The sequence below is a fragment of the Alosa pseudoharengus genome, unplaced genomic scaffold (assembly GCF_046254945.1).
Source record: "Alosa pseudoharengus isolate Yale_2024_CS ecotype anadromous, Long Island Sound unplaced genomic scaffold, YU_APseudo_1.1 YU_APseudo_1.1_scf_15, whole genome shotgun sequence".
NCBI lineage: Eukaryota > Metazoa > Chordata > Actinopteri > Clupeiformes > Clupeidae > Alosa > Alosa pseudoharengus.
Genome location: NW_027468620.1, coordinates 28459428 through 28471773, shown reverse-complemented (window position 1 = coordinate 28471773; position 12346 = coordinate 28459428). Strand labels below are relative to the sequence as shown.

The 12346-nt window shown below is 40.8% G+C and overlaps 1 protein-coding gene across 1 annotated transcript; it reads left to right on the top strand.

Moving 5' to 3' along the window:
* Positions 1 to 5466: 5466 nt before the first annotated feature.
* On the top strand, positions 5467 to 12322 carry LOC143124548 (uncharacterized). Its single transcript, XM_076286171.1, has 3 exons — positions 5467 to 6522; positions 10249 to 10722; positions 10906 to 12322. Exons 1-3 carry the CDS (start codon positions 6204 to 6206, stop codon positions 11154 to 11156), a joined length of 1044 nt encoding a protein of 347 aa, XP_076142286.1. The 5' UTR covers positions 5467 to 6203; the 3' UTR covers positions 11157 to 12322.
* Positions 12323 to 12346: the final 24 nt, after the last annotated feature.

Genomic DNA, 12346 nt, shown 5'->3' with positions numbered 1-12346 from the left:
TAACACATGCTGTACAGTACCTGAAATATTCTGAGAGGAAATGGTGTTTTGAGAGCAAGGGAGTAATCTTGTTTGAGGAGAGGAAGTGGTGTTTCGAGAGCAAGGGAGTATTCTTGTTTGAGGAGAGGAAGTGGAGTTTCGAGAGCAAGTGAGTATTCTTGTTTGAGGAGTGTGATACTATCAGCTATGTCAGCCCACGTACCTTTGTGTTGAACCTGGTGTGATTATGTCCACAAAAGTTCTGGCACTAAGTATGACATTGAATTGAAATCTCAAGGAATCTGAAGTGAAGTGATTTTTTGTGCTTTTACACCTCTACTGATCTCTAGTTTAGCAACATGTCATTGTGACTGCCCCTTAATTCAATCAACTTTAGTTTGAAGTTTTTCTGACAACCACTTGTAAGTAATATACCATTGCGTTTGAGGCATGTCAACAGGATGATCTAAAGAAGGAGGGACATCTGAAAAATTGTTAGATGATGGATGTCTCAAGCATTTAGCTTCACAAATATCCCCCAAAAAGACACCAATCATCATGCGCTGCTATACTGTAGTCTGATTTAACAGAGGAGCTGTAAAAAAGTACCAGTGCACCACCTGCAGAAAATATTGTGCCACTACAAGCACCTCTAACACCACAGGTCCTTGGAGTAGTTTGACTCAGTCATACAGTACAGGACAGCCTTGGATACTGTATGTGTGGGAATACATTTGGTCATACCACTTTGTATAGTCTGAAATGTGTACCAAACTTGTACCAAATGTGTTCCTTTTTAAATATAGAACATTCCATTCATGACATATTTAGAAAATTGTCCTTTAAAGCAAACCTCCCCATCTTTATGAATAAACTCAAGTGACTAAAAATATGCCTCAGAATGTGTGTTTGATTTTAACATGATTATGAAAGAAGCTTTTTCAATTATGTTTCATCTTTTACAAACATTCTGCTGACATCTTTCTGCATTGATGCAATTTTCAGACATCTGTATCTTCACATTTATTTGATTTGCATGATACCTTGTCCAAACCATGCGATGAACCAACCAGTCCAGATTCCTTTACACACACATGTGGCATCACCAGACATTTTTTTATGAGCAAATCGGAGTGAGAATGTAAGAATTCAAGCATTTCAATGTTGAGATGTAGGCCTAAATGTTAATGTGTTCTTTTTAGAATGTCGACTGGCTGAACATCACAGGACACCTCACCTCAGCATGGCTCTGGTGTGGATTGGCCTTTTGTCTTTAATCTTCAACTTTCTGTGAAGAGTCTGGAATCCTCACAGTGAATGCAAAATAGGCAAACATATGCGTTTTTCCTACGTGTAAACGGGGCTTAGATCTCCCTGAAACATCTAAGGGTGTGTTTGTAATATCAATCTGACACTCTGAAAATAGAATAACGCTCAGAAGTTCGAAAAAGACGAGCGTTCTACTCCCAGTTGGTTACACTCTGGATGCTCCGAATTGAACGTTGTTAAAAAGAGCGCTTGGAGAGGCAATTTACGAACGCACCCGTTGTTGAGTGGGGCCAGGCTAGCAAAGTGCGAGTAGGCTATCCGTATGCAAATTAATTCAACGGGCTATAGGTAGCCTAAACAAAGAGGACAAAGCTACTTATCATACTACTTGAGAAGCTACTTCTACATAGGATTTGAATCCTGGTGAGCTTGGAACCAGAGCTGAAATTTTCTGACTTTGCCACAATGTTAAGGAGGCTATTAGGCGGATCTACGGAGAGACAAGAAAGGCGAGGAGGTGTCTGTCTACACTGAAGTAGGCTTAATAGCCATTGTTAAGGCAACCCTCTGTCCAAAGTGAGCGATCCTTCCTTGGACCCTCACCAAAGATTCTGCCCTCACTCATTTTGGCGTCACTTTGGCATCGGCCGTCTCTGATTTCAGTCTAGCAGACTCGCTTCCGAATCGAACAATTGAATTGAAGTTAAGCAAGGTCAACGCGAAGGCCGATGTGCTCTGTTTTGAAATAGAAAACACTATAACGAGGTAAGTTTGTTAGAAGCCACATAACTAGTTTTACAGAAATAAGTACACAATTGGATTGACGTTTCGGGCCTAAAACTGAAATGAAACTAGCCTACATATTTTCCAGGCCTACTGCGGGTTTCATGATATTTTAATTAGACCTAATGTAAAATGTTCTTAAACATTGTGGTCACAAGTGAAAGTAGGCTAGGGAGTATATTATATTATAGCCTAATACATTATTTGTTTGTTTGTTCTTGTTTGGTGTACACAGATGTCAATGAATGAAAGAAATCATCTTCAATTATCGTCAAGAGACCATAATACACATGGTCATGCAGCTTATTAACAACAGTTCCCAAAGTATTCAAGTATAGTTCAGTGTAGTTTTTTGAAACCCTTGAATGGATAAGTCAGACTGAAAGCTTTGAAAAATGACAGTGGTTGTCCCTGAGACATCTTTTGGCATTTGGAAAACATCACTCCTAACCATGTAGGCTAAACAATTTGAACCCTAATGTAAATTGTTTAATTTGTGACATCAAACCATATTTTGTGAGCACAGATAGGCTAGGCCATGTAATGCTTTAAACTTGGCTAGTTTGTGTGGTCTAATGTAGGCTACCAGTGCTGAAGCCATTAATACTGCATGCGCATATTGCAGTGGCTATACATTCAGTTTATTCTGCTCATCCTACAGGTTTATACCAGCCTATTACCAGTGACTACATCAAAAAAAATTGTGGGGCAAGCACACATCGACGTGTTGGACTACAGATGGCTGACTTTGCCATCCTATCAGTGAAACATTCTCACAAAACTGGGCTTGTGGATTTTGGCCAGGGCAGCAAACTATCAAAGCCAGTCAGTATAAAAACTGAATTTGATGGGTTGAAAGTAACATCTACCGAGGTCAAATTAGAAGAGGACTGGCTTGGAAACATTATCTGCTCTACACCTTCTTCAAACACTGAAGACACATTGATGGACTTAAAGTGTGAGATTTTTAAATCAGAGGCTGATGTGTTTGAAAATGATATTGATAAAATGGAAGATGTCCCACCAGAGAGTGGTGAAAAAGTAGTTTGTGTGTCAGACACTAGCCACAAAAGGAGCAAGAAAGCATACAAAGCAAGAGTAAAGGCCAGACAAATATTTAAATGTGATCAATGTGGTCTTTGCTTTGGGAGAAAGGATCAGTTCATAGTCCACACATACTTTCATACAGGTGAAAAGCCATACAGCTGTTCAGTTTGTCAAAAAAGTTTCTCGCGGGCTGATAGTCTGACTGTACATATGAGGATCCACACAGGGCAACGGCCATATAAATGTGACCAGTGTGACAAGACCTTCACAACAAGTGGATACCGAAGAGAACATCAGTTCATTCATGCAGGGATCAAGCCATATGCCTGCAGCTACTGTGACCGGAGTTTTGTTCATGCCAATGATCTTGCCAAACACCAGAGGATGCACACAGGGGAGCGGCCGTATCCCTGTTCAAAATGTGGGATGGCCTTCCGGCGTCTAGAGACCTTACAAAAACATTTTTTCAGAAAACATGAAGGTGAAGCATCACTGACTTGTTCAAATTGTGCTAAGGTCTTCAAGAGTAAAGGGCATTTGGAAAAGCACATTAGGTCTCACTGCAAGAAGAAACAATGCTGAAGGAAGCAGCCTACATGTATGTTCAGTAGAACATTCTCCTTAATTAATTTAAATAATTGTGTAGCAACTTTTCAAATTTATTAGCCTGGCGAACCAGACCCACATCATTTGCTGCCGCTAGGGGCGCGTCTAGATTTCTAGGCTACAAATTTATTTCTTTAAATAGCGGATCAGTGATTTGGAGATTGTCATTTTCTGAAACCATATCTAGTAGTCTAAAATACTGAAAGTACATGTTTCATAAGCACAATATTCTCCATGGTCTACTTAAATGTGGCTTATTATGCGACACTGAAGAGTCAATGTGCACACAATCTTGCCCATATGGAAGTTTAACAATAAGTTGAACTTGTGTGGTTCTGCCTTCATTTACTAGCTGAAACTGAGAAGTGTGAATGTATAGCGGTTGTCAAAGACATTCTGACTGATTGAGCTATCTAAGTGAAATGAAAAGATTGTCTGGCCCATTATCTCCAAACAACCACAGCTATTATCACTTGTAAACCTAGGCTACCTATCTCTTTCCATTCAATGTATATCCACTATTGAATATGAGGTAGCCTACAGTAGGCCTGTGTGTGGAATAAGTCACTTAGGCAACAGCCTTCTCTTTGAGGGGAACAAAACTTCTTAAAATAAAATCTCATGATGCAATCATGTAATGTTATGTGGTCTTTGAAATACAAAGTCAGGGGGCATTCAGTGGATATGCCTGTGTAGGTTATAGGTTTCGACAAACTTTTGGACAAGTTCGGTACTAGAGAGTTTGATATTGTGTGATGACATCTCCTATTTTGTCAGAGTGTCGTAGAGAACCTAATTGACTTATTCTAAACTCAAATAGGCTGGAGATACTGTAGATTGGAAGCTTTATTCACAGTCTGAAAAAGGAAAGGGTGGAAAGGTAATTTCCTTGTCCACACATACATTCAAACAGGTAAAAAGCCGCACAGTTGTTCAGTTTGTAAGAAAAGCTTCTCACAAGCTGATGGTCTAGCTGTGCATATGAGGCTGCATACAGGAGAAAGGCCTTATAAATGTGATCAGTGTGGTAAGGACTTCACCAGGACTGGACACCAGAACATCGGTTCAGCCATTCAGAGACTTATGCTTGTCAACATTGTGATAAAAGCTTTGTGAATCCCAAAGATCTTGCCAAACACAAGAGAATACATACAGGGGAGAGGCCGTACGGATCCCGGGAGGTGACATGTAAAAAAAAAAAACGAGAAAAGGTATGTAGGCCTACTTGCACGGAACCCCCAAGGGACATGTATTATTGAGGCTGGGATTGATTTCTTCAAGCCCCATCGCAATAGTTTTGCATTCCTTTGCAATTTTGTTGCATTCCCTCGCGAAGTGAAAAGTATTGCGAGGGAACTCAGAATTATTGCAAAGAAACGCTAAAGAATCTCTAAAAATAAACTTCCACCTCTAAAACATAATTCCCACCATGACCCTTCGTGGGCTCCAAACCGTACCCCACTGGAGAGTTTAGGCTACAAAAAAACGTAAGACGTTCCGTCAGTTTAAAACAGAAGTTGTAGGAGAGGCATAGCCTATACAATCCCAGAATTAAAACTGAAAGACCAAAATAATCAATGATGATTTGGCTGTGTACATGCTGGTTGGCTTTATTATGGGTAGAAGAATATAGAACCAGATGCAATATGGTCTGATTCAAACATAGCATTATAAAGAATATATATTCAGAATCAGGTAAGACCCACACTCCTGTTCAGAAGGTGGCAGTAGCCTAATGCACCAAATGCTGTTTGTTAAGCTCGTAGAACAAGAAGTGTTGATGCACGGCTGCAAAAACAAACTAGTCCCAGGGTCGCTACCATTTTTACACAGTCCATGGTCATTACACGTGAACACTTGCAGGTACAATCCTTGATGTGTTTGTCAAAATGGTTGATGTTAAATATTTGCCGCCTATTGATAGGTACAGCAGTTCCTTTGTGAGAGGGGTATGAAGGTGGACGCCGAGACGGCGCAAACAGCAGCGCGGGCAAGTAAGCGAGGCGTGGTATTGGAGATAGCGGGCTGATTTCGAAAGATCCACACTTCATTGTTGTGACTGATTGAACATGAAACGTGTGCCTACTGGAAGCGAGTGAACGATAGAGCACACAAATCCGTGAGGAAAAAAATCCGTTTAGCAAAAACAAAACAAAACAACCTTCAGTTGCGTTGGCTCATAAACCTGTGACATATGACTGCGATCAAGATTTCGATGTGGCCAATACAGATTCAAGGCACCCTGCCAAACGCAACAAGGCAGCCGTGGACGAAGAGGACCTTAGATTGTCTTGTATTTTAAACACAAGAAGATGTGAAATAGGCTGGCTATATTTGATATGCTGCAGTGTTGCAGTGTTCCTGCTCAGCTATCAGCCTACTTTATTGTTGTAGGGCGTTTCGAAACTAATTTTGTTCAGTGACCACGTTTTCAATTTCGAAATAGAAACGTTTTCCGTCCACATTAGACCGTTGATATGCAATCCACATAAACATTCACACAGTTCTCATGGCCATTCATGCAACTGTCACATGACCAATTCTGGGCATGCACTAACCGTTCAACAGGACGACTCACTACTACTGTTGGAGAAAGAGTTGAGATGGTGAAGACAAACGCTACGACTTTCCTTTCATGGACTGATGATGAAGTAGAATTATTACTAAAAGTAACATTGGAGTACAAAGTGACTATGGCGGCAGAAGGTATTAAATGGGAGTTGTCCTGCAGCAAATACGGGGACATTTTGCAAAGTTTCCTTGAGAATTACCCCACACATGAGGCTGGCCTTACAATGAGAAAGGAGTTCCCGCACAAAAAGCAGGATATCACTAAAGGTAGGCTATGCCTTTTCTTGGTTATATTGTTTAATTGTTCCAGAGGATTAGTGAATGTATTTTTGAGTCTGTTGAAACGAGAGAATAACTATCCTAATGACAGGAACGTGTTTGTGTGTTATCTGTACCCCCACCCACTCAGTGGCCAATTTGGTAACTCTCTTTGGGCAGTACAAAAATGTGTAACCCTGTAGGCATTTTTAAGAAAGTTGTTATACATCATATTTTAATGTCTTCTGAATATGAATACACTAAGCTCTATGATGGATGCAACAGCTATGATGGATGCAACAGCTCATTCCCTGCATAGCTGTCCACAAGTACGCTCCCCAGGCATAGGGCAGTCTCTAAGCAGACTGTGGCCCCCCCAGCCTCAGCCCCCATCTTTGTCCTCACGGTCAGCCCTTAAAGGACAAGCAACAACATGACACTTGCGGTTCTCCAAGGGTGCTGATGCGTCCTGCTTCTGAATGGCAACATCAGACAAGCACAGGGCGGTCATCGATCAGGATGTCTCTCTGGTCAGAGTGAAGCTCTGTGCATTTGCACTTTTACAATGGTGACCGTTACTCATGACACCCCCTCTCCCCCCGAAAAAACAGTATGGTAGCTTTGTCTACCCCAGTTTTCCCTCGGTTGACCCCTACATGCAGCTCACATAGCCCATTTTGACCAATTATTGCCTTTGCCTGCAGTCCATGATTTGGCACAAGGGATTTTAACATCTAATCCTGTGTATTAATGTAATCCTCAATTGCTCTCTTATTCAGATATAGAAAATAATGAAACACGCCATCCACCCAGTTCATGCATAAGACAGACCAAGGGTGTTTTACAGCAAATGACGGCATCAAAGAATGCCAGCAGGAGTCTTTGTGCCCCCCTGTGGGATTTCATGCTACAGCATCTAAATCCTTTCTTCTACCAACTTTAAGTGTTGACCTCATGGTCCAAGCCCAATCGTCCCACAGGAGCAGCTGTGGCTATACACTTGGGAGGGGGGGGTCTCCCATTTGTGCGTAAGCTTTTTTTTAAACACACTTTACGCACCTCTGTGTTACGCGTATTCTCCCATTCACCCTCTGTCATACCCACAGCGCGCAAGTTCGAAATCAATGCAGCCTTATGAAAGAGGTGTGATTTATTTAAAATAGAACCAGACTAAAAAATAGTTTCTACTTATCTCAATAAGGGAAATAAATGACGAGCCTATGTTGAGTACAAATATGTCTTCTGAAGGCCTAAACAGAGCCCAGCCAAAAACTCCAATAACATTTTGATCAACTTTGAGGGACAGCTATGACAATGCAGGATCATCCACACCAAATGTGACGATTTTGCTACCCACTATTCCTATTTATGTACCAGCATGCAAAATTTGAGCCCCCTACATGGTTTAGTTCTTGTGCTATGGGCTTGTGAACTTTGACAAAAAAAAGAGGCTGAACAAAATCGACACCCCCTTCCCCTGTAAAACTGGCTGTATCTTGGAAAGTATTGATCTTACATAAAAGTCATTTTACAGTGTGTCTCCTGGATAACATAGGTACACCTGGTATTTTTTCAGAATTTTTTGAGACCTAAGTGCGTGGGCCCTGGTTGAATTGACGTGGAATGACCCGCCCAGATTTTGGGGGTGCTCCTCCCAAAATGCGTAACTCCCTCTATAGCACGTAAATGACAGATTTAAGCGAAGGGGCGAATTCGCGCAGAATGAAATGTGCATAGTTACGCACCCCCCCCCCCCCCCTTAATGCATAGTGAGAACTATTTGTCTGCTCAAACAGAGAGCCATGCACTGTCAAAGTAGGCTTTCACACTGACTTGTGGAGGTTATCACTTAAGAATACAAGGCATCAGGTGTATCCCCAACACTTATTAGTTGTGTTGCAGCATCCCGGAAGAGCATCTCTATTGAACATATCTGTTTAAGTGCAAGCTGGGCTTTGCGCCCATTGGCCACATTTATAACCTGCATTGGTAGCCTGCTCTGTGCTTTCAGCTTCATGCATGTGACTGGTGCCCAGTATGTGCATCATACCTGGTCTCAGTCTGTAATGTCAAGTGTGCTCAATGTGGACAACTGCAGCTCTACATCAGATGTGTCTAAGACAGCCTAGACACTAATAGGTCTGGTATAGTCCTGCGTCTGTGTTCTGTGCAGGCGGCACATGACGAAAATTGCATCATCAACGTGGCATGTGGGGGGTGTTGTGTGCCTCCCAACTATTGTAACCACACATCAATGATGCACGTCTTCAGCGCTTGCAAGTATTGTTTTAATCAGCTTAAGATTTTTACTGTACAATTCACCTCTGGCTTGTTTTTTTCTTGATATAGACTTCATACATTGATTAAAAACGGTTTTGGGCAGCCATTTTCTTTTTATTATTTATGACTTAACAGTGACTTGTATAGCTTGTCATACAGCAGAATATATTCAGATCATACAGAAAATCATAGAGAAACAACACATACTTTTCCTCAAGAATGCCTACAACATTTTTTTCAGGGCTATTTCTCAGGTTTCGGTCCTGACTAAATGGGGAGGCATGAGGTCATATTGACATAAAAATTACAATAGAAGAAATATGTTTTAAATCTATATGATATAATATCTCCCCACCAAATCACTAAAACAAGGCTAAAAATTATAAAAATAAATAAGTAAAATAATAATAATGTGGTTGCTAACATGGAGGATTTCTATGGTGCTGTGTCTCCTTATGAGAAAGTCTCTGGTGTTAATAGAATGTCTTTTGTACGACTGATTTCAAACTTGGCAGGTGTCTTGCTACAGGTACGAGTGCAGTGCTAAATTTTACGCTGTTTGGATAAGAAAATCGTTTAAATCGTTAAAAAAAGGACACATTGGCTTTTGCCACACCATAATATATATCTGTTGCCACTCTAGCCGCTGTAGCCACTCCCCCTCTCACACAGCATAGCGCAGCACTGAATCAGTGTACAAGGACACAAAGTTTGTTAAGCCAGTGCTGTTTAGAATAAACTAACTAAGATGTTTGGATGATTATCAAGTTTGACCTCAACAAGACTACCTCTGGATGCGGTTTGATTGCATAAAATTATTCTGCGGATTTTGCAATATGCCAACCAACACGGGGTATGCAGTGGCTATTCAAAACAAAGAAAATAATGTGTTTCATAAACTGACACTTTGAATAGTCTACTTTGGAGTGTCTCTGGACTTTGAATAAACTCCAACTGCACGATCCCGAATCGAAACAAGCGTCAAGTCCAACAGTTTCAGAATGCCACACATGAAAGGCATTCTGCTCTGTTCACTCCGGACACAGAGTGGCAAAGTATGAAGTCAGGTATACCAGAGACTGTTTGTGGGAAAGTCACACTGTTGCAAATTTAATATGACCATGCATCATCATCTCTATCATCAAGTTTTTCAATTAGACTAAGCAACTCAAAACAGTTGTTAGGCCTAACCTATGTCATTTTGCTCTTTAAAAAATGTTAAATACAGTCATGCTTAAATTCTGTTTACTGCACGTTTGCTACAATCTGATATAACAATATTCAATAATCATTAATCCTATTTTTATGCTTCCTGCGGGCATGTAATTGGGCTACTGTTTTTTTACGGGAATAGTATGTTTTGAACTTGCACAGCACTAGTTATTGTGGAATAGTCAGGCATGTTAGTCTGTATGAGATGCTATATTGACTGTGGCATGTTTTTTGTATTCACAGCTCAATTAACATCAAAATTAAAGGCCATACGGAACAAGTATAGGCAGGCAGTCAAGACTGGTCGAAAGAGTGGCCATGGGCGAGTGATCCTGCTGTATTTTGAGCTTTGTGAAGCCATTTGGGAAGAATCACTAGGGACAGACACCATCTCTGGGGTGATCGAGACTAGCAACACAAGGCCAGATACACCCACCGTCAGCTCCGCTGCAACAGGTGAAGAGTCACTGACTGAGGAGACGATAGACAATTGCCGTCAACAACTGAACCGTTCCTTGGGAGCCTGCCGGAGGAGCAAGTTGATGAAGCGGCCCTTCCCAGATGCTGCACTGGAGGACCTCAGAATTAAGAGGCGGCTCCTCCATCAGCTTGAGGCAACGCACAACGAGTTTGTTAACAGTATAGGCCGGTTGTCTTCCTCGGTGGACCGTCTGAACTCTAACATCGAGCTCTTGGTGCAGCACATTGTGGGCACAGGTACAGGCACAGTTTATTTCTTAGTTGATCTCTCTCTCTGAGGTACCTCATACCTACTAGCCTCAACTGCTTTGTCTAGTAATATATTCTGATATATTGTCTGGTAATTTTACAGATAATCTGCATACAGTGAATGTGATTTATCAAATCCTCAAAAACAATTAACTTATTTTTCTAAATCAGGCAACAATAACACAGAAGATCTTGGACACCCTGTGGCTGACTCAGTGAACCTACCTGTTGACCAACCATCAGTGGCAGGCAGAATCAAAGCTGAGTTTCACGAAGTTGCTCTAGACTCATCTCCAGCACTATGTCAGAGAAGCCCAAAGCTGAGGATTAAGTCTGAACAGGTCAAAGTTGAAGAGGATGGGCCTGAAACCATGGTGTGCTCTACACAGACAAACACAGATAACACTTTGATTCAACTGTGAGACTAAAATCTGAGACGTGCTAGATTTGATAGTCACCGGTTATCCATTTCTTTAATCAACAATGGAGAACATTTCTGCAAAATAATCGACAAAACAGAAAATCAAACATGGATCATCTTGACCACCACAGAAATATTGACTGCAGGATACTTACCCAACACTCAAAACCAAGTAGAACATTTGAATGTAAGCAATGTGGACTCCTCTTAAAAAGCGTATGCCTGTCAACATTGTGGAAAGCTTTGGACATCCCAATGATATTGCCAGATCTCATTGTAATAAGAACAAACACTGAAAGAAATAAGCAGATGCTTGAATGTTATGTTAAGATGTTGTGGAGTCAAAGTCAAGTCAAGTTTATTTATATAGCGCATTTCATACACAGAGGTCATTCAATGTGCTTTACATAAACAAAACCAAACAATAAAAACAAATAAAAGCATAGAAGGGCAATATAGTCAAAGAATAGTTAAAAGGTAAAGATCATAATAAAAAAAGGGGTGTACGTTGAGTGTAGTTGAGGTGGACAAGGGAGGGCCTTGTGATGTAATTAAAGTGGCCAATGCTAAGGAGATGCATGATCAGGCTCTAGTTTCCTTTTTTAAACCTCTTGTCTCAGGAAAACAATAGTTAAGCATTTAAATTGGTAAGAAAACACTGCTGGGGATTTTTTTATCACTGCTTTGCCTCATCAAATTAAAAAATATTTTTTTTCTACACAGTCATAGCATTGTCATTACTGTAACATGTGCATACATTAAGTAAGGTTCCTTCAATATGCAATATGACACTTTTAGCCGACTTTCAGACAGGATTGAAAGAATCCTCCATAGGAATGTATGGGGTTCATTTGTAATCGCAATATGGCAGTTGTCTACACATATCCCCCCCTTCCTGTAATGTAAGTAACCAACTACATTGTTGGAAATGGCATTGTTGCTTATCTGCACAATAGCAGACCTGAGTTGTAAACTAACCAATCAGTGCATAGCTCATTTAATTATTAATGAGTATGAATGGGGGGAAAAAAGGCTATTTCACATGGTTGCTATATATAAACACGTTATAGATCCCGAAGGAAATTTTGGAAATGGTGTGTATGGCTTGCCCTTGGGTAATTTTCAGCCCAACCAATGTTACATACCCCATCTATGTACAGTACAAAATACCCAATATATGAATCTATCCCA

Coding starts and splice junctions, on each gene's coding strand:
- LOC143124548 (XM_076286171.1), top strand. CDS start 6,204: ATGCAACTGTCACATGACCAATTCTGGGCATGCACTAACCGTTCAACA. Junction 6,523..10,248: donor AAAGCAGGATATCACTAAAG/GTAGGCTATGCC, acceptor TTGTATTCACAG/CTCAATTAACATCAAAATTA. Junction 10,723..10,905: donor GCAGCACATTGTGGGCACAG/GTACAGGCACAG, acceptor TTTCTAAATCAG/GCAACAATAACACAGAAGAT.